At 44.4% G+C, this 21,417-nt stretch overlaps 1 protein-coding gene across 1 annotated transcript; it reads right to left on the bottom strand.

The window, feature by feature from the left end:
- Positions 1–12,293: 12,293 nt before the first annotated feature.
- Positions 12,294–17,230, bottom strand: LOC117087724 (phosphoribosyl pyrophosphate synthase-associated protein 2-like; the record flags this gene model as incomplete). The annotated part of the gene is made up of 3 exons (XM_033218279.1): positions 12,294–13,025; positions 14,523–14,669; positions 17,135–17,230. Coding segments are annotated over 3 exons (402 nt in total), but the record flags the coding sequence as incomplete, so codon positions are not given.
- Positions 17,231–21,417: the final 4,187 nt, after the last annotated feature.

Below are 21,417 nucleotides of genomic sequence, written 5' to 3'. Positions count from 1 at the left end.
TCTTGAAAAAAGAACAGGATAACAGTGATGTTCAGGGAACAAGGGAGGTAACCTTGAACTGGCCGCCGATGAGCCGGACGGAACAGAGCCATATTTCTTCTCTTTTTGAATGCAAATAGGAGAAATATCGCTGAATTCTTTTTCTCAGCAAGGAATATCCCTGAGAAAGAGAATGCGCTCTGAGGGTAGGCCTATAAACAACCCCCTTGGAGGCGTGCCGCCTTTTACAGTTGAAGCCGAAGGGATGAAATAAGCCCCGGCCTCCTGTAGTGCTCTCAGGCTTATTAGGATGAGGAAATTCCCACCTAATAGATTTTGGTCAGTCAGGTTGTCTGCTCTCAAACCCTATTTCCTGATAAAATGTTATCAATGACTATGTGTGCCCAAAATTTCATTAGCAATTTTAATGTTAACACCATCCTGTGTTCTCATCCTGCCCCCACTTACTTTGTAATATTCTATTACTTTGTAAAGTTTGTAATCTCAGTGTCATGATGACAATGGTAAAATTCCTCTATGTTTCCCCTGTTAGCCCCCTTCCTTGGACCTCTGCTAAGTCTACTATTTCTGCTTACCGTAGGACCTTGTGTTATTAACAGAATTTTGCGGTTTGTCAGGGAAAGGTTTGACACCATACAGCACATGGTCCTCAGAGCCCAATAACAACCTGTAAGCGCTGAAACAGAATCAGACTTATAAGACCCAAGATTGGCTCCAGAGGTACCTGAGAAAGGGGGGAATAAAAGAGATCAAATGAAGAGACTAAGAGGCAGAAATGAAGTCCACAGGCAAACAGCCCGGGTGGCGCCCTGAGCCTAGTTAAAGATCGACCCCGGACCTAACTGATTAAGGTTATCTATAGACTCCAGACATTGTAAGGACAAACGTTGTGAAAGCCTCTGTCCTGCTCTAATTACTAGTGTCTGCCACATATCTTAGTCCTGGGCCCAGTACAAACAATCCTCTATTTTGTCCCAACGTCCTGAGCCCCATATGCCTGCCCGACACAAACACACGAAGAAAAACAACACCTGGGGAAGCTGCAATAAGGTTACGACCGTTTGTAAAAGCGCAGGAACCGATAAGAAGGCTGCTAAAAGCATAACTTCACATTAACATGTAAACCAATTGTAATGCTGTAGCCTAGAGAAATGCCTTGTTCCTCTGTAACCTGACAAGTCCTGTTTACCTCGAGCTATAAATAGCAAGCGCACGCATTGTTTGGGGCCCTCTTGTATGTTGTGGAACGGAGGGACCAAGTTCGAACTTGCATTAAAGATCCTTGCCGCTTGGCTTTGACTCTGGACTCTGGTGGTCTTCTTCGGGGAACAAACGGTCTGGGCATAACACCTCCACCTCCAGGTCTCAGGTGATTCTCATGCCTCAGACTCCCAAGTGGCTAGGATTACAGGCTAAATTTTGTATTTTGAGTAGAGACAGGGTTTCGCCAGGTTGGCCAGGCTGGTCTTAAACTCCTAGCCTCAAGTGGTCCACCACCCCAGCCTCCCACAGTGCTGGAATTACAGGTGTGAGCCACCTCGCCCAGCCAAAATTTTTTTTTTTTTTACTTCTAATAGTACTTTGGAAGAAGCCCTGCTTTCAATTTCTGTAGGCATACACTTAGGAGTGGAATTGCTGGCTCGTATGGTAATTCTGTGTTAAACTTTGAGGACTGACCAAACTGTCTTCCAGAAGAGTTGCACCACTTTACATTCCCACCAGCAAGGCACCCAGTTTCTCCACATTCTCACGAATACTTGTTATTGTCCATTTTTACATTTTTTTTTTTTCAGGCAGGGTTTTACTTTGCCGCCCAGGCAGGAGTGCAGTGGTGCGATCTCGACTCACTGCAACTTCTGCCTCCTGAGGCAGGAGAATTGCTTGAACCGGGACCCAGGAGGCAGAGGTAGCAGTGAGCAAGATGGCGCCACTGCACTCCAGCCTGGGCTACAGAGCGAGACTCTGTCTCAAAAAAAAAAAATCCCAACAAAGTAGCTATACTATTTTGCATTCCCACCAGCAGTGAATGAGAGTTCCTGTTGCTCCACATCCTCCCCAGCATTTGGTGTTGTCAGTGTTCTGGATTTTGGCCACTCTAATAGGTTTGCAGTGGTGTCTCACTGTTGTTTGAATTTGCAATTCCATGATGACATATAATGTTGAGCATCTCACATGCTTATCTGCCATCTTTATATTTTATTCAATGACATGTCTGATAAGATCTTTCACACATTTTAAAATTGTTTTCTTATTGGATTTTTTTTCTTTTTGCTTTGTTGTTGTTGTTTTGGTTTTTTGACAGGGTCCTGCTCTGTTGCCCAGGCTGGAGTGCAGTAGTGTGATCTCAGCTCACTGCAACCTGCACCTCGTGGGCTCAAGCAATCCTCCTACCTCAGCCTCCAGAGTAGTTGGGACTACAGGTTCACACCACCAGGCCTGGCTAATTTTAAAATTTTTTATAGAGACAGGGTCTCCCTGTGTTGTACAAGCTGGTCTCGAACTCATGGGCACAAATAATCCTCCCACTTCAGCCTGAGATTACAAGTGTGAACCCCCATGCCTGTCCTAAAGTTCTTTCTATTTTTTTTGTTTTGTTTTTTGAGACAGAGTCTCACTCTGTCGCCCAGGCTGGAGTGCAATGGCGTGATCTCGGCTGATTGCAAGCTCCGCCTCCCGGGTTCACACCATTCTCAAAAAATTAGCTGGGCGTGGTGGCTGGCACCTGTTGTCCCAGCTACTTAGGAGGCTGAGGCAGGAGAATGGCGTGAACCCAGGAGATGGAGCTTACAGTCAGCTGAGATCATGCCACTGTACTCCAGCCTGGGGGACAGAGCCAGACTCCGTCTAAAAAAAAAACAAAAACAAAAAGATTTAGTGTTCCATTACCCAATCTGTGCAGAAGACATAGGTATAAGCTCAAGTCATGTGAATTTACTCCTTCTTTGATGTTCTTTCTTTCTTTATGTAGATCCAAATTTCTGATCTATATTATTTTCCTTATTTTCTTAAAAGAATTTATGGCCAGGCACGCTGGTTTACACCTATAATCCCAGCACTTTGGGAGGCCAAGACGAGTGGACTGCTTGAGGACAGGAGTTTGAGACTAACCTGGGCAACACAGAGAAACCCTGTCTCCACAAAAAAATTAGCCAGGCATGGTGGTAAGTAAGTGTCTGTAGTCTCAGGTATTCAGGAGGTTGAGGTGGAAGGATCCTTGCTTGAGTCCAGGAGGTGGAAGCTGCAGTGAGCCAAGATCGCGCCATTGCACTCCAGCCTGGGCGACAGAGTAGTGTGACTTTGTCTCGGAAAAAAATAATAATAATAAAAAATTTTAAAAAAAGAAAGAAAGAAAAAAAGAAGAAAAAAGTATTTATTTATTACAAGGCAGATCTACTGGCACTAAATTCTCTCAATTTTTGTTTGTCCGAGGAAGTATTTCTCATTCACATTTGAAGGATATTTTCACAGGGCACAGAATTCTAGGTTGGTAGTGTTTTTCTCTCAACACTTGAATATTTCACTCCACTCTTTTCCTTCTTGCATGATTTCTGAGGAGTCACATGTCATTTTTATCTTTGCTTTTCTGTAGGTAACATACTTTTTTCCTCTGACTTCTTTCAGATTTTTTTCTTTTCCTCTACTTCTTTCAGGACTTTTTCCTTTGTCTTTGATTTCCTGTAATTTGAAAATGTCATACTTATGTGCAGGGTTTTTGTTTCATTTGTCATTTATCCTGCTCAGTGTTCTTTGACCTTCTTGGATCTGTGGTTTGGTGTCTGACATTGATTTGAGGAAACTTGCGGTGTAATTTCTTCTCTTCCTGTCTCTCTTTTCCTTCTGCTATTCCCATTTACATGTATGTTACACCTTTTGTAATTACTCCACATATTCTTTTTTTTTTTTTTTTGTCTTTGTTCTCTTTGCTTCTCAGTTTTGGAGGTTTCTATTAAGATATTCTAAAGTGAGGCCAGACGCTGTGGCTCTCACCTGTAATCCTAGCACTTTGGGAGGCCAAGGCGGGTGGATCACCTGAGGTTGGGAGTTCGAGACTAGCCTGACCAACATGGAGAAACCCCGTCTCTACTAAAAATACAAAAATTAGCTGGGCATGATAGTGCATGTCTGTAATCCCAGCTACTTGGGAAGCTGAGGTGCAAGAATTGCTTGAGCCTGGGAGGTGGAGGTTGCAGTAAGCCGAGATCACGCCACTGCAGTCCACCCTGGGTGACAGAGTGAGACTCCATCTCGAAAGAAAAAAAAAATATGTATATTCTAACGCTCAGAGGTTCTCTGCTCAGTCATGTTCGAACTACTAATAGGTCTATCAAAGGCATTCTTCATTTCTGTTACAGTGTTTTTATCTGTAGCATTTTTTTTATTGTTCTTAAGATTTCTACCTTTCTGGTTTCATCGCCCATCTGTTCTTGCATGCTGTCTGCTTAATGAGAACCCTTGGCATTTTAATCATAGTTGTTTTAAATTCCTTGGCTGGGCGTGGTGGCTCAGGCCTGTAATCCCAACACTTTGGGATGCTGAGTCAGGTAGCAGATCACCTAGGTCATGCATTCAAGACCAGCTTGGCCAACAAGGCGAAACCTGTCCCTACTAAAAATATAAAAATTAGCCTGGCGTGGTGTCGCATGCTTATATTCCCAGCTACTCAGGAAACTGAGGCAGAATCACTTGAACCCGGGAGGCGGATGCTGCAGTGAGCCAAGATCATGCCATTGCACTTCAGCCTGCGTGACAGAGCAAGACTCCATCTCAAAAAAAAAAAAAAAAAATTCCTTGTCTGGCCAGACACAGTGACTCACACCTGTAGTCCCAGCACTTTGGGAGGCAGAGGTGGGAAGATCACTTGAGGCCAGGAGTTCAAGATCAGCCTGGGCAGCTTGGTGAAACCCCATCTCTACTAAAAATACAAAAATTAACTGGGCATTAACTGGCACTCACCTGTAATCCCAGCTACTCGGGAGGCTGAGGCACAAGCATCATTTGAACCCAGGAGGCAGAGGTTGCAGTGAGCCGAGATCATGCCACTGCACTCCAACCTGGGTGACACAGAGTGAGACTCTGTCTCAAAAAAAAAAAAAAATTCCGTATCTGATAATTTCAGCATCCCTTGTGCCAGGTCTGGTTTGATGCTTGCTCTGTCTCTTTGAACTATTCTTTACTTTTTAACATGCCCTGTAATTTTTTTCTTGATAGCTGGAAGTGATGTACTGGGTAAAAGGGACTGCTATAAATAAGCCTTTAGTGATGCGGTGGTGAGGTGTGGGAGGAGGTCCTACAATTAGGTCTCAGTCTTTTCTGGTGACCCGGTGCCTCTGGACTGTGAATGTCACTGAGCTTTTCTCAGATTTTCTTCTCTACCCTTAGGTAGGAAAGGATGGCGAGAGTGGGCTGGGATTGGATACCAGCCTTCTCCCACATGGTTGGCTAGGGTGAGCTTTAGTTGGGTATTTCTCTTCTCCCACATGGAAAGTTACAGTTGGCTAGAATTAGGTTTTACCCTTCTCCTAGTTCAGTTAGGCTCTGATAAAACCCCAGAACGTTAGGCTCTGGTTAACTAGCTTCTCCCGAAGGCAGAGTTTGTCAAGAAGAGCACAGTGCTCTGAAGCTTTCAGAATCATTCCTATTTCCGTCTCCCTGCTGGAAGCTCAAGGGGATTCTTCTCGAGAAGGTAAAATTCACAAAAATATGGGGTCCCCATATGACGGGGTCCTCCTGAAGTTTTTAACTCTCAGACTTGTTCTCACCTAGCCTCTAACAATTTGTCAATTACAGTTCAGGTTTCCTAACTCTGGCACCAGTAAAGACTTCTGTACATTGTTCTCAGTGTTTGCATTTCTGTCTCTTTGATTATGGCAGCAGTTGTTTGCCCTGTGACCTCACTTCTCCTATGGATCTAACTAAGTAGCGTTGAATTTTCAGTTTGTTGAGCTTTGTACTTGTTGTTAGGATGGAGTCACAACTCCCAAGCTTTTTACATGTGAAACTGAAATTTATTAAGAAGAAATTCATAAAACATAAAATTAACATTTTAAAGTGAATAATTTAGTCAGGTGCGGTGGCTGACACCTGTAATCCCAGCACTTTGGGAAGCTGAGGCGGGAGGATCACTTGAGCCCAGGAATTCGAGACCAACCTGGAAAATATGACAAAACCCTGTCTCTACTAAAAATACAAAACTTAGCTGGGTATGGTGGCACATGCCTGTGGTCCCAGCCTCCTGGGAGGCTGAGGAGGGAGGATCGCTTGAGCCTGGGAGGCTGCAGTAAGCTGCGATTGCATCACTGCACTCCAACCTGGGTGACAGTGAGTACCTGTCTCAAAAAATAAATAATAAAATAAAAAATGAACAATTTAGTGGCATTTAGTGCATTCACAATGTTGTGCACTCACCACCTCTGTCTAGTTCCAAAACATTTCTGTCACTCCAAAAGAAAATCCTGTGCCCATTAAGAAGTTTCTCCCTGGCCAGGCGCGGTGGCTCATGCCTGTAATCCCAGCACTTTGGGAGACCGAGGTGGCTGGATCAGGAGGTCAGGAGTTTGAGACCAGCCTGGCCAATATGGTGAAACCCTGTCTCTACTAAAAATATAAAAAATTAGCCAGGCGCGGCTGCATGTGCCTGTCGTCCCAGTTACTCGGGAGGCTGAGGCAGGAGAATTGCTTGAACCCAGGAGGCAGAGGTTACAGTGAGCCTAGATCGCACCACTGCACTCCAGCCTGGGCAACAGAGCAAAACTCCATCTCAAAGAAAAAAAAAAGAAGTTTCTCCCTATAACCCACTATATCCCCTGGATCAGGGGTCCCCAAAACCCAGGACCATGGGCCGCACAGCAGGAGGTGAGCGGCAGGCAAGCCAGCATTACTGCCTGAGCTCTACCTCCTGTCAGATCAGTGACAGCATTAGATTCTTTTTTTTTTTTTTGAGACGGAGTCTCGCTCTGTCGCCCGGGCTGGAGTGCAGTGGCCGGATCTCAGCTCACTGCAAGCTCCGCCTCCCGGGTTCCCGCCATTCTCCTGCCTCAGCCTCCGGAGTAGCTGGGACTACAGGCGCCCGCCACCTCGCCCGGCTAGTTTTTTGTATTTATTTTTAGTAGAGACGGGGTTTCACCGTGTTAGCCAGGATGGTCTCGATCTCCTGACCTCGTGATCCGCCCGTCTCGGCCTCCCAAAGTGCTGGGATTACAGGTCATTAGATTCTTATAGGAGTGAGAACCCTATTGTGAACTGTGTATGCGAGGGATCCAGGTTGCACACTCCTTATAAGAATCTAATGCCTGATGATCTGAGGTGGAGCAGTTTCATCTCCAAACCATCCCCCACCGGTTGCCCCAATCTGTGGAAAAATTGTCTTCCATAAAACCAGCCCCTGGTGCCAGAAAGGCTGGGGACCACTGCCCTGGATAACTACATCAGCTACATATCTATCTACTCATCCCTTGGTAACTACATATCTGCTTTCTGTTTTTAGGGATTTGGCTATTCTGGATATTTTATATAAATGGAATCACACAATATGTGACCTTCTGTGTCAGGTTAATTTCACTTAGCATAATGTTATAGAGGCTTATGCACATTGTAACTCACACAGTAATCTATTCCTTTTTATTCTATGTAAATACTAAGTTTTTTTTTTTTTTTTTTTTGAGACAGGGTCTCACTCTGTTGCTCAGGCTGGCGTGCAGTGGTGCTATCTTGGCTCACTGCAAACTCTGCCTCCCAGGTTCAAGTGATTCTCCCATTTCAGCCTCCCAAGTAGCTGGCTACAGGTTGGTGCCACCACACCTGGCTAATTTTTTTTTTTTTTCTTTTGGTAGAGACGAGGTTTCAACCATGTTGTCTAGGCTGGTCTTGAACTCCTGAACTCAAGTGATCCGTCTGCATTGGCCTCTCAAAGTATTAGGATTACAGGCATTAAATACTAAGATTTGTTTATTGATCCATTGATGGACATTTGGAATTGCACAATTTGGTGATGGTGAATAGTGCATCTGAACATGTATGTCCATGTACTTATTTGGGTATCTGTTTGTAATGTTTTTTGGAATATACCCAGGAGCAGAATTGCTGGATCATCTGGTAATTTCATGTTTAATTTTTTGAGGAACTGTCAGACTGTTTTCCCCAGCAGCTTCATCATTTTACCTTTCCACCAGCAGTGTATGTATGAGGTCTCCAATTTTTCCGTATTCTTGCCAATACTTGTTTTTGTTTGTTAGTTTGTTTTACAAGGCAGGGTCTCACTATGTTGCCCAGGCTGGTCTCAGACCCCTGGGCTCAAGTGATCCTCCCACCTCAGCCTCTCGAGTAGTTGGGACTACAGGTGTGCAGCACTGCAACTGGTGCTGACACTTGTTATTTCTGGTTTTGTTTTGTAGTACAACCATTCAAATGGGTATCAAGTGGTATCTCATTGTGGTTTTTGTTTATACTACCTATAATGACTAATGATGCTGAGCATCTTTCCATTTAGATGTATTTTTTATATGAATGCCTGTACATCTTTTTTTTTTTTGAAACTGAGTTACCGTGTCTTGGCATAATCTTGGCTCACTACAACCTCTGCCTCCTGGGTTCAAGCGATTCTTGTGTCTCAGCCATTGAGTAGCTTGAATTACAGGCGTGCACCACCATGCTCAGCTAATTTTTGTATTTTTAGTAGAGACGGGGCTTTTCCACGTTGGCCAGGCTGGTCTCAAATTCTTGGCATCAAGTGATTCACCCACGGCCTCTCAAAATGCTGGGATTACACACGTGAGCCACCACACCTGGCCTGTATATCTTTTTGTATATCTTTCTTTGTGGGAATGCCTATTCAAATCCCATTTAAAAAATGTTTTTGGGCCGGGCACGGTGGCTCACACCTGTAATCCCAGCACTTTGGGAGGCTGAGGCAGGCAGATCACAAGGTCAGGAGTTTGAGAACAGCCTGACCAACATGGTGAAACCCCGTCTCTACTAAAAATACAAAAATTGGCTGGGTGTGGTGGCACATGCCTGTAATCCTAGCTACTCAGGAGGCTGAGGCAGGAGAATGGCTTGAACACGGGAGGTGCAGGTTGTAGTGAGCCAAGATTGTATCACTGCACTCCAGCCTGGACGACAGACTGAGACTCAGTCTCAAAAAGAAAAAAAGAAAACAATATATGTGTGTGTGTGTGTGTGTATGTATATACAGGCATGGTGGTGTGTGCCTGTAGACTCAGCTACTTGGAAGGCTGAGGTACAAGAATTGCTTGAACCCAGGAGGCAGAGGTTGCAGTGAGCCGAGATAGTGCCAGTAAACCGAGATCGTGCCACTGCACTCCAGCCTGGGCAACAGAGTGAGACTCTGTCTCAAAAAAACAAAACAAAACAAAACAAAACGAAAAAGAACCCCCCCCAAAAAAAAAATCACCATTCTTTTTCCTGCTGAGATCTTGGCAACTTTGTCAAAAATCAATTGACTAGAGATACAGTGTTTATTTCCGAAGTCTTGATTCTACTCCATTGACTTATATGCCTCTCCTTATGCCAGAACTACACTGTCTTTGATTACTATAGCTTAGTAGTAAGTTCTGAAATCAAGAAGTACAAGTCCTCAAACTTTGTTCTTTTTCAAACTGATTTGGCTATTTGAGGTCCTCGGTGATTCCGTATGAATTTAAGGATGGGCTTTAGAACTATAGCTGCCAAAAGATGCCATTGGGAATTTTGATTGATAGATATTACACTGAATCTGTAGATTGCTTTGGAGTATTGCATCTTAATGATATTAAGATTTCCAACCCGTGATCGTGGGATGTCTTCCTATTTAGGTCGTCTTTAATTTCTTCCAACGATGTTTTATAAAGTACACAATATATACAACATAAAATTTAGCATTTCAGCCTTTTTTTTTTTTCTTGAGAGAGTCTCACTCTGTCACCAGCATGGAGTACAGTGATGTGATCTCTTTCCTTATTGATCTTTTGTCTGGTTGATCTGTTAAAAGTAGGTGTTGAATTCTACAACTTTTTTTGAGACGCAGTCTTGCTCTGTTGCCCAGGTTGGAGTGCAGTGGCATGATCTCGGCTCACTGTGACCTCCACCTCCTGGGTTCAAGCAATCCTCCCTCCTCAGCCTTAGAGATAATAAACAGTGAGAGCCAAAAGATTAATGTCCCAGTGTGGTGGAACTGGTATTTGTCCATCCACTCATGCCCTTTGGTGGCATCCTGTGTGCTCTTGATGCCTCGAGAGCATTGCTCTAACCACATCTGTCAAGCGATGATGTCACAGTCAGAACTGGAAACGATTAGCCTGTTTTCTGTCATAGAATTTCTGGGTTTACTTCACCATTATCTCTGGCCACAGAGACTGTCTCTGTCTCTAGCAAAGACAGTAGTCTAGAGGGTAAATGGCTTATTTGGCCAAAGAAAAGCCTATAATACATGGAGAAACTGTATACGGGGTCTCCTCTAGACAGGGAAGGGGGTGGCTGAGAGGTTTGGGTGTCCTTACTGGGCACCTGACTTGCCCCTTGAGGGCCTCCATCCTCCTGCCCCAGCCCGGCAGGCCAGGACGTGGCACTCCACTCTCCCCCACCATCATCTGCCAATTGTCTTTCCTGGCCTCAGCCGTCTGTCAGCCATCCCCTGGCACATGCCCTGCCCGTGGCTCCCCCCGGCACTCATCTTCACGTTCTTCCAGAGCCAACTCAGAGCAGACCTTTGAGTCCCTGTGGGTGTGAAGGATCCTAGCTTTAGCCAAGTTCATTACCCAGAGGAAAACACTCCCATAAAACATGTTTCCATTCACTTCTGTAAATATGACTTTTCTTCATGAAGGATGACATGCCAGGAAAAACCATGGGGGTCAAAGTTCCCTGGACACAGTGGCAGGAGGAAACCTCCCACTGAAGGAGCTTGAGTCCACTGCATCTCCAAGGAGCCCAGAGCAGGACCCGTCCTCCCTGCTAGTGCAGCACCGCCATTCCCAAACCATGGAGGGCCACTGTGTCAGCACAGCCACCCCAGGGGACGCCCCATGGCTGTTCAGGAAGTGCCTGTCACTTGGTATAAAGCCAAACCACATGGTGACTTTAACCGTCATCTATAGTAGCAAATGGTTAGATAGCATCCAAAGAGCAGAAGGTAGGAAAAAACCCAAACCCAGCAGAGGCTGGAGCTGTGAGACTTACGGAAGCCTCTTCAGCTCATTTCACAGCAACAGTGGGAGGTCCCGACACCACAGGCAGGCTCCAATCTCATGGGTGGTGACACCTTGCTCCCAAAGCTCTTCTTCCAAATGTAGAAACTGGGTGGTCTCCAGCATGCAACTGACAGAGCTGCCCTGGCAAAGAAGCCGCCAGCTACCATCCCATGCCCTAAGCCAATTCATTCTGAAGATCGAGAGGCCTCATTTCTAGGAACAGGTTCACAGAAAGCAAGGACACTTTTTCAAAGTACATAGCTCTATCATTAACTGGGTTTGAAAACTTGGGGAGAGAATACCTTTCCCCCAAAGCTGTTTCCTCAGAAGTAAACTAGGTGTGAAGGTGGCACTGCTGGGGGTGCAGGAGCCCATGAAATACTTGGGCAGCTTCCAGAAGCAGAGCCCTTGGTGCTTCTGCACAAACAAGGCCCTGGCCTACTGGGGCAAGCCCACGGGCCATGCTGCTCTCTGTGGAGCACAGGGAAGGCCAGCATGGCTGGTGACTGATCTTAATTTTGTGCTAAATAAACTACCATTTTATTCCAGATTCTAACAAGAAAAGCAGAAAGCAAAGGTTTAAGGTGTTTTGGGAGGAATAAAAATTAGTTTTTATGAGCAAGTCTACATTTTCCTTCATAAGTCAGGCTGAGTGGGAGGACAGGTGGGCATAAACCCCAGTGCCAGTGCTCCAGGGGAGGCCAGTCCAATGGACTCTGTGTGGAAGTTCAGGGTCCTAAATGCTAAAGAAAGATGATATTTAGACCCTTGATAGCAACAAGGGTCATGTCACTTGCCCTTTGGGACGCATCTCCCAGCATCTCATCTCCCTAGAGCATGACAGAGAACAGCCAGCCATGGAAGAGAGGCAAAGCCACACCAAGACCAATGGCAGATGGTGCTCACTGGTTCCCCTGCTGCCTGCGGCCTTGCATCCTGAGATTCCAACTCCTCTCCCTCCTCAGTCAAATGACTACACGTCGGGAACTTTCAGGGCCTTGGACAAATTATCAGAACAGAGAATATTACATCTCTGGGAGGCTACTGCATCCCCCCACAAAGCTGAAGAAGAGAAAACAAGCTGATAAACATTTCTACATTCACAGTGTGTAGATTCAGCTTTCATTTTATTTTAGTTATAAAATGATTGCCAAAACACAAAGTTTTAGAAAAACACACAAACACAAGTTTTTATTCCTGTTTTAGTTGCAGAAAATAAATACAATCACATATTGCATATGCTTGTCTACAAAAGCATCTCTAAAAATGTCATTTACTGGACTTGACAGTATAATCTTTTTGGCTTTTCAACTGCAGGTATCATACAGATCATTTTATTTTATTAACTTTTTAAGCACTTGGCTCAAGCAACTTAAGAAAAAGACTTTGTGAGCTTACAAATCTTATTCCAAGTGTTATTTTTTAAACAGTTAAAACTAAAACAAGGTCTTATCTTTTCAAAAGAGGAGAATAAAGTTTTTCTTTTATAAAAATGGTTCCCCAAACTCACGAACACTCAAAGCGACATAAAAAGTTGGTCTATCTTCATAGGAATCAACAAGAAGAGAGGTTACAGGGGAGAGGGAGGAACAAACATGACGGTTCCTGTGAACTCTATCCCACCGAGCAGTCACTCTTGTGTTTCCAGTTTGGCCCTCGAGAGTTTTCCTAAAGGAAAGCTGTTCAGTCATCTAAGCCTATGTTTCTGAAAAGGTAGGACATGGACTCCCCATTGTGGATCCGACGGATCGCCTCTGAAAGGATCATGCTGATATCCACGGTTTTAATCTTGGGGCACTGGAGCTTCTGGACTTCATGTGGAATTGTATTGGTGACCACTACCTGTGAAGCAAGAGAAAAAAAACCAGAGCATCAGAAAGCCAAGTAGCTTCATGGTTTGATCTGGAAATGTGATAGCTTCTCAAATCTGAGGCTCGCCACGACAGGAAAACAGTGGATCTATGTCTCAAGTCAATGTTTCAGTTTTTTTTTTTTAGATGGAGTCTTGCTCTGTCACCCAGGCTGGAGTGCAGTGACGCCATCTCGTCTCACTGCAAGCTCCGCCTCCCGGGTTCATGCCATTCTCCTGCCTCGGCCTCCCAACTAGCTGGGACTACAGGCGCCCGCCACCAAGCCCAGCTAACTTTTTTGTGTTTTGAGTACAGACAGGGTTTCACCATGTTCGCCAGGATGGTCTCGATGTCCTAACCTCATGATCCACCCGCCTCAGCCTCCCAAAGTGCTGGGATTATAAGCATGAGCCACTGCGCCTGGCCTGTGTTTCTTAGGTTAAGATTTGATAACCTCACACCCACTAGGACAGGTATGGCAAAAAAAGATAATAACAAGTATTGGAGGTGTGCACAGAAACTGGAACCCCCCCCACTCACTGCTGTGGGAATGTAAAATGGTGCGGCTGCTTTGAAAAACAGGCTGGCAGCTCCTCAAAAGTTTCAACATGAAGTTACTGTATGACCCAGCAGTACTAAACCTAGTTACGCATCAAAGAGAAGGGAAAACAGATGTCTACACAAAAGCTTGTACACAAATGTTTACTGCAGCACCATGCATAAGTTAAAAAGCGGAAAAAATTTCTATCGACATGAAATACGAAAAGAGAGACAAAATGTGGACTATCCATGTAACAGAGTATTCTTTGATCATAAAATAGAATGAAGTACTGATTCATGCTACAACATGGATGAACTTTGAAAATACTACGTTGAGTGAAGGAAGCCAGCACAAAAGACCACACATTGTGTAATCTCATTAATATGAAATGTCCAGAACAGGCAAATCTAGAGTGACAGAAAGCAGATTAGTGGTTGCCAGGGACTAACGGCAGTGAGAGAAAATGTGAAGTGACTGCTAATGGGTATGGCGTTCCTTTCTAGGGAGAAGAAAATGCTCTAAAATCAACTATGGTAACGACTGCACAACTCCAAACATTCTAAAAACTAATGAGTTGTATACATTACTATTATTATTATTTATTATGTTTTTTTTGAGACAGAGTCTCATTCTGTTATCCAGGCTAGAGTACAGTGGCACAATCTCGGCTCACTGCAGCCACTGCTCCCTGGGTTCAAGTGATTCTCTTGCCTCAGCCTCCCAAGTAGCTGGGATTACAGGTGCCCACCACCATGCAAGGCTAATTTTTGTATTTTTAGTAGAGAGCGGGTTTCTGCCTGTTGGCTGGTCTCCAGCTCCTGACCTCAGGCAATCTGCCTGCCTCAGCCACCCACAATCTCAGTCTTGTCCCTACTCGCTGTAACTGAAGATCATGATGTGCCAGAAGCCCAGGCAGCTGTCCTCACAAACACACCCAGACCCTGTTACCTCATCAATGGCAGACTCTTCAATCAGCCGGGGGGCGTCAGAAGACAACAAGCCATGAGTTGCCATCACAAAGATCTTATATGCACCTCTTTCCTTCAGGGTCTCTGCTGCAGCAAGAAAGCTGTCAACATCATCAATGATGTCATCCTGCCAAAGCACAGATAGAAAAGAATGTATATGAGCACTTCTATAAGAATAGGTTAGACAACCAGGGGAAAAAAAGGGTCTGCCTACATTTATTGTGAAAAATCTGCTCTTCCATTTGGCCTTGTGCAGACAGCACGGCCCCATGTCCCCATTACCGTGCCCCATGGCATCCCTCCAGGACTTTCACACGAGCCTTCTCCTGCACAGCACCTGCCACTCACTATTCGGGCTATCTCCCACCACACTCCAGGCTCCCAGGGGTAGCACTGTTTTCTGCACCGTAACTGGCCAACACTGTGCTGTCACAATGCAGATCGCACCAGAAATGATGGAGGTATGATTTTCTTTTTTTGTTTTTAATGCACAGAAAAAGTGTTAAAAGATGTTTTCGACTCTGGGTAATAGAATTATGGTTGCCTCTTTCCCCTTGCTTCTTCTTGCTACCTTCCTTATTTCCAAATTTTCTCCACTGAGCATATGGGAAATATGTTTTTTACATGTTATTATAACGGAAAAAATAATGATTATTGTTTTTAATAATAAAATACCCAGTTCAGTGGTTTCTACTCTTTTATTGCATACTGAAGTTACCATGATCAAAAATATACATGTAAAGGCTAGGCGTGGTGGCTCACACCTGTAGTCTCAGCACTTTGGGAGGCTGAGGTGGGAGGATTACTTGAGCTCAGGCGTTCAAGACCAGCCTGAGCAACATGCTGAAACCCAGTCTCTACAAAAACAAAAACTAGCCGGGCATGGTGGTACGCACCTGTAGTCCTAGCTACTTGGGAGGCTGAGGCAGGAGGATTGCTTGAGTCCAGGGGGTGGAAGTTGCAGTGAGCTGTGATCAAGCCACTGCACTCCAACCTGGGCAGCAGACCCAGACCATACCCCCTCAAAAATACACACACACACACACACACACTACTTAAAAAGTACTACTAGTAAAATGGTACAGCCACCTTGGCAAACAGTTTGACAGTCTCTTATAAGACTATATTTGCAACTACTATGCAAACCAACAACTGCATTTATAAGTGCAATTACCCCAGAGAAATCAAAATTCTGTTCACACAAAAACCCATACATAAATGTACATAGTGAGTTTTATGTATAATAGCTCCAACCTGGAAATCATCCAAATGTCCTTCAACAAATAAACTCTGGTACCTCTATGCCATGGGATACTGCCCAGCAATAAGAAGGAATAAAATATTTATATACAAAACAAACTGGATGGATCTCAGGGTAATCATGGCAGGTTAACCAAAACTCAAAAGGTTATAAACCATAGATTCCATTTATATGACATTCTTGAAATAATAATTAGAAATACAGAGGACAGATCATGGGTTGCCAATGCTGTGGCTTGAATGTTTTTGTCTCTCCAAAATTCATGTGTTGGAAACTTATTCCCCAGTGCAACAGTGTTGGGAGGTGGGGTCTTTGGGGAAGTGTTTAGGTTGTGAGGGCTCTGCCATGAGGAATGGATTCATGTTGCTATAAAAAGGCTTGTGGGAGTGGGTTCGCCTCTTTCCTGCCCTTCTGAAGGAAAGTTCATTCCTTTTTGTCTTTCTGCCTTCTGCCATGTGAGGATGCAGCAAGAAGGCCCTCACCAGACCAAAAGCTGGTGCCATGATTTGGACATCCAGCCTCTAGAGCTGTTAGAGAATAAATTTCTTCTATTCTGTATAAACAACCTAGTCTTACGTGTTACAGCAGCGCAAAATGGACAAAGACACCAGGGGTTGCAGATTGGGTGGGAAGGATGTGGGTGTAGCTATGAAGGGAAGCATGAGGGTGCCTTGCAGTGAAGGAGCAATTCTGTGTCCTGACTGGGGTGGTGGTTCCATAAAGCTACCCATGATAAGACTGCACACACACACACACACATACACTACATGCACAACTGGTGCTGTCTGAAGGACCTCTGTGACTGTGGCACTGAGAATTTCCAGGCTGTGTTATTGTACCATAGTTAAGCAAGATGGAGGATTCTGGGTAATGAATACACAGGATGTCCCTGTGTATTTCCCCCTACTTCCTGTGGATCTATAATTACTTCAAAATAAGAAGTTTTTTTTTTGTTTTTTAAATGCAGTGGTGGCTGGGTGCAGTGGCTCACGCCTGTAATCCCAGCACTTTGGGAGGCCAAGGCGGGCAGATCATGAGGTCAGGAGCTCGAGACCAGCCTGGCCAACGTGGTGAAACCCCCATCTCTACTAAAAATACAAAAGTTAGCCAAGCATGGTGGCAGGCACCTGTAATTCCAGCTACTTGGGAGGCTGAGGTAAGAGAATCGTTTGAACCTGGGAGGCAGAAGTTGCAGTGAGCCAAGAACGCACCACTGCAATCCAGCCTGGGTGACAGCAAGACTGTCACAAAATCAATCAATCAAGTAATCAATCAATCAACAGAATAACAATGGCAAATGCTAGAATTAATAATAAAAGAGGTCTACATACCACGATGATGGCAATCCTTCCTCCAACATCACCCACAACTGTGATTGGGGGCTTTTCTTTAGGAATCAGCACTGGTTGGAATAAAACACACACACCAAAGTTTTTATATTAAAAAGTAAAACAAAATTTTAAATAAGTTAATATCTCAAGATAAAAACATTCAGCCAACTAGGAATAGAAGGGAATTTCCTCAATCTGATAAAGGGCAACTAAAAAAACCCACAGCTGACTTGATACTTTATGGCCCAAGGTCAAAAGCTTTCCCCTAAGATCAGGAACAAGACAAGGGTGCCTGCTGCACCACTGCCATCCACCATGATACTGGATATGCTAGCAAGGGTAATTAGGCAAGAAAACAAAATGAAAGGCATCCAGATCAGAAAGGAAAAGTAAAACTATCTCTATTAGCAGATGACATGATCCTACCTACTGAAAATCCCCAAGAATCCACAAATACACTCACTAAAGTTAAAATACGAATTCAGTCAAGTTGCCAAGAACAAAATCAACACACAAAATCAGTTGCTATACAGCAGCATTGAACAATCAAAAGAGGGAATTAAGAAAGCAATTCCATTTACAAAAGGAGGCAAAAGAATAAAATACTAGGAATAAGTTTAACCAAGGACTTGTGAAAACTACAAATCATCATTGAAAGAAATTTAAGAAAATAGGATTCTTGGCCAGGAGCAGTGGCTCACACCTGTAATCCCAGCACTTTGGGAGGCCGAGCTGGGTGGATCTCTTGAGCCCAGGAGTTTGAGACCAGCCTGGGCAACACAGTGAAACACCATCTCTACAAAAAAATACAGAAATTAGCCAGGTTTGGTGGTGGCACATGCCTGTAGTCCCAGCTACTTGGAGGGCTGAAGTGGGAGGATCACTCGAGCCCGGGAGGTGGGGGTGGCAGTGAGCCAAGATCATGCCACTGCAGCCCAGCCTGGGCAACACGGCAAGACCGTGTCTCAAAAAAATAAAAAAGAAAAAAAAAAAAAGGAAAGAAAGAAAATAGAATTCTTAGGTATCATACCGAAAAGCAACAAAAATATAAATTGGACTTAATCAAAATTAAAATCTTTTGTGGCTGGGCATGGTGACTCGCACCTATAATTCCAGCACTTTGGGAGGCTGAGGAGACAGGATTGCTTGGGCTCAGGAGTTCAAGACCATCCTGGGCAATACAGTGAGACCCCATCTCTATAAATTTCTTTTTTTAATTACCCAGGCATGGTGGTGTGCACCTGTAGTCACAGCTACTCTGAAGGCTGAGGCAAGAGGGTCACTTGAGCCTGGGAGGTTCCAAGGCTGCACTTAGCAATGATCATGCTACTGCACTCCAGCCTCAGTGACACAGTGAGATCCTGTCTCAATAAAAAATAAATAAAAAAGAGGTCTGGGCATGGTGGCTCATGACTACAATCCCAGCACTTTGGGAGGCCGAGGTGGGCAGATCACGAGGTCAAGAGTTTGAGACCAGCCTGGCCAACATGGTGAAACCCCTGTCTCTACTAAAAATACAAAAATTAGCCAGGCATGGTGGCGTGCACCTGTAATCCCAGCTACTTGGGAGGCTGAGGCAGGAGAATCGCTTAAACCCAGGAGGTGGAGGTTGCAGTGAGAGGAGATATGCCATTGCATTCTAGCCTGAGCAACAGAGCAAGACACCATCTCAAAATAAATAAATATAAAAAAAAAACCTATAGAATGGCAGAAAATATTTGCATATCATGTATCCAGTAAGAGTCTAGTGTCCAAAATATATAAGTCTAGTGCCCACCAGGCTGGGCATGGTGGCTCACGCCTGTAATTCCAGCACTGTGGGAGGCTGAGGCGGACAGATTGCCTGCCTGAGCTCAGAAGTTTGAGACCAGCCTCAGCAACATGGCGAAAACCTGTCTCTACAAAAAATACAAAAGTTAGCAAGGCATGGTGGTGCATGCCAGTAGTCCCAGCTACTTGAGGAGGGGCTGAGGTGAGAGGATCACTTGAGCCTGGGAGGTCAAGTCTCCAGTGAGCCACAACTGCACCACTGCACTCCAGCCTGGGTGAGAGAGTGAGGCCCTGTCTCAAAAAAAATAATAAAAATAAAAAGATAAAAAATTATATATATATACACTTACATATACGGCAAAATATATAAAGAACTTTTATAATTCAACAATAAAAAGACAAACCTAGTTCAAAAATGGGCAAAGGATTTCAACAGATATTTCTCCAAAGAAGATATACAAATGAAGTCAGTAGTCATTAGGGAAATGTTTATCAAAATCACAATGAGATGCTACTTTATGCCCATTGGGCTGACTACAATAAAAAAGTAGAAAATAAGTGTTGATGAGGATGTGGAGAAACTGGAACCTTTGTACATTACTGGTAGGAATATAAAATGGTGCAGCTGCTGTGAGAAAAGGCTGGCAGTTCCTCAAAAAGTTAAACATACACCAAAAGACCCAGCAATTCTGATCCCAGGTATAGACCACGAGAAATGAACCATCTATCCACACAGAAACTCATACATGAACATACGGAGCAGCACAGCCAAAAGTGGAAACAACCCAAATTCCTATCAAATGCTGACAATGAAATATTATCCAGCCATCAAAAGCAATGAAGCACTGACACGTGCTATCCCATGGATGAACCTCAAAACATGCTCAGAGAAAGAAGCCAGATACAAAAGTCTACATGTTATATGATTCCATTTATATGAAATGTCCAGAGTAGGCAAACATCCACAGAAAGAGAATGGAGATGAGTGGCTGCCAGGGGTTGGGGGAAGGGGGCATGGGGAAACTACTTAATGGGTGCAGGGTGTTCTGGGGTAATGAGAAGTTTTGAAACTAGAAAGAAATGGTAACTGCACAAAACTGTGAATATACTGAAAGGCAGTAAATTTTTTTTTTTTTTTTGAGACGGACTCTCACTTTGTCGCCCAGGCTGGAGTGCAGTGGCGCGATCTCGGCTCACTGCAAGCTCTGCCTCCTGGGTTCACACCATTCTCCTGCCTCAGCCTCCGAGTAGCTGGGACTACAGGCTCCTGCCACCACGCCCGGCTAATTTTTTGTACTTTTAGTAGAGATGGGGTTTCACCGTGTTAGCCAGGATGGTCTGGATCTTCTGACCTCGTGATCCGCCCTCCTCGGCCTTCCAAAGTGCTGGGATTACAGGCATGAGCCACCACGCCCGGCCAAAGGCAGTAAATTTTATACTTTAAAATGGTTAATTCTATGTTATATGACTTTGACTTCAATTTTCTTTTATTTTTTTTGAGATGGAGTCTCGCTCTGTCTACTAGGCTGGAAGTGAAAGGACTGTCTAGATCGGGGGTTTTCAGCTGCTTACGTCTTGGGCCAGATACATCTATGCTGCAAGGGAACACCCTGTGTACTGTGAGAAGTTTAGCAGCATGCTTGGCCTCTACTCACTAGATGCCAGTAGCCACCCCCTTGGTTGTGACAATCAAAACTATCTCCAGACATTTCCAAATGGAGACAATGTCCACTCCCTGATTGAGAACCCCTGCTCCAGATTGAAAGAGATGAAAGACATATGACAACCAGAGGCAATGTGTGACCCTAGGTGAGCATCAGGAGAGGACAAAAAAGTGTAACAAAACAAAGCAAAGCAAGATAGATTCCAGAACTGAAGTGACTTTCTACATGTTCAACACTCCTACTCCCAGGACACTTGACCTCAATCCTGGTGAAAAAGTGTAATGAATAGCCCTTTAGGAAATCAACTTGACAAAAAGCCTTATATTCATGCCTTCTGACTCATTAATCTCACTTTTAGAAGCTTGAAATGAAATAAGCCAAAGTGTGGGAAGAGTGTTTTATCCACATATATTCACTGCCACATTATATGGGCAAAGAACAGAAGAAAACATAAAAACCGCAAATTAGGCTGTGGTTGGGCAGTCTACGCCATATTCATATGATGGGATATCAGACAGCCATAAAAATGCTGTTTACAAGAGGCTGAGGTAGACAAATCGCTTGAGCCTGGGAGGTCAAGGCTGCAGTGAGCCGTGATTGTGCCACTGCACTCCAGCCTGGGTGACAAAGTGAGACCCAGTCTCCAAGAAAAAAAAAAAAAAGAATTGCTGTTTCTTTTGGAAGTTTCTGGTGACCTGAGACGACACATCAGGAAGCTGGGAGGAGGAGGCAGCAACATGCACAATTATGCATTAACCATGCATTGCAGCTCTATGTAAATAAGGGTGGAAAAACTAAAAGGAGGCTCACCAAATTAAAGTGGTGTGTCTTTGAATAGTGAGATCAAGC

The sequence above is a fragment of the Trachypithecus francoisi genome, unplaced genomic scaffold, assembly GCF_009764315.1.
Source record: "Trachypithecus francoisi isolate TF-2019V2 unplaced genomic scaffold, Tfra_2.0 Lachesis_group10, whole genome shotgun sequence".
In the NCBI taxonomy this organism is placed as follows: domain Eukaryota; kingdom Metazoa; phylum Chordata; class Mammalia; order Primates; family Cercopithecidae; genus Trachypithecus; species Trachypithecus francoisi.
This window is presented reverse-complemented; position numbering and strand designations above follow the sequence as displayed.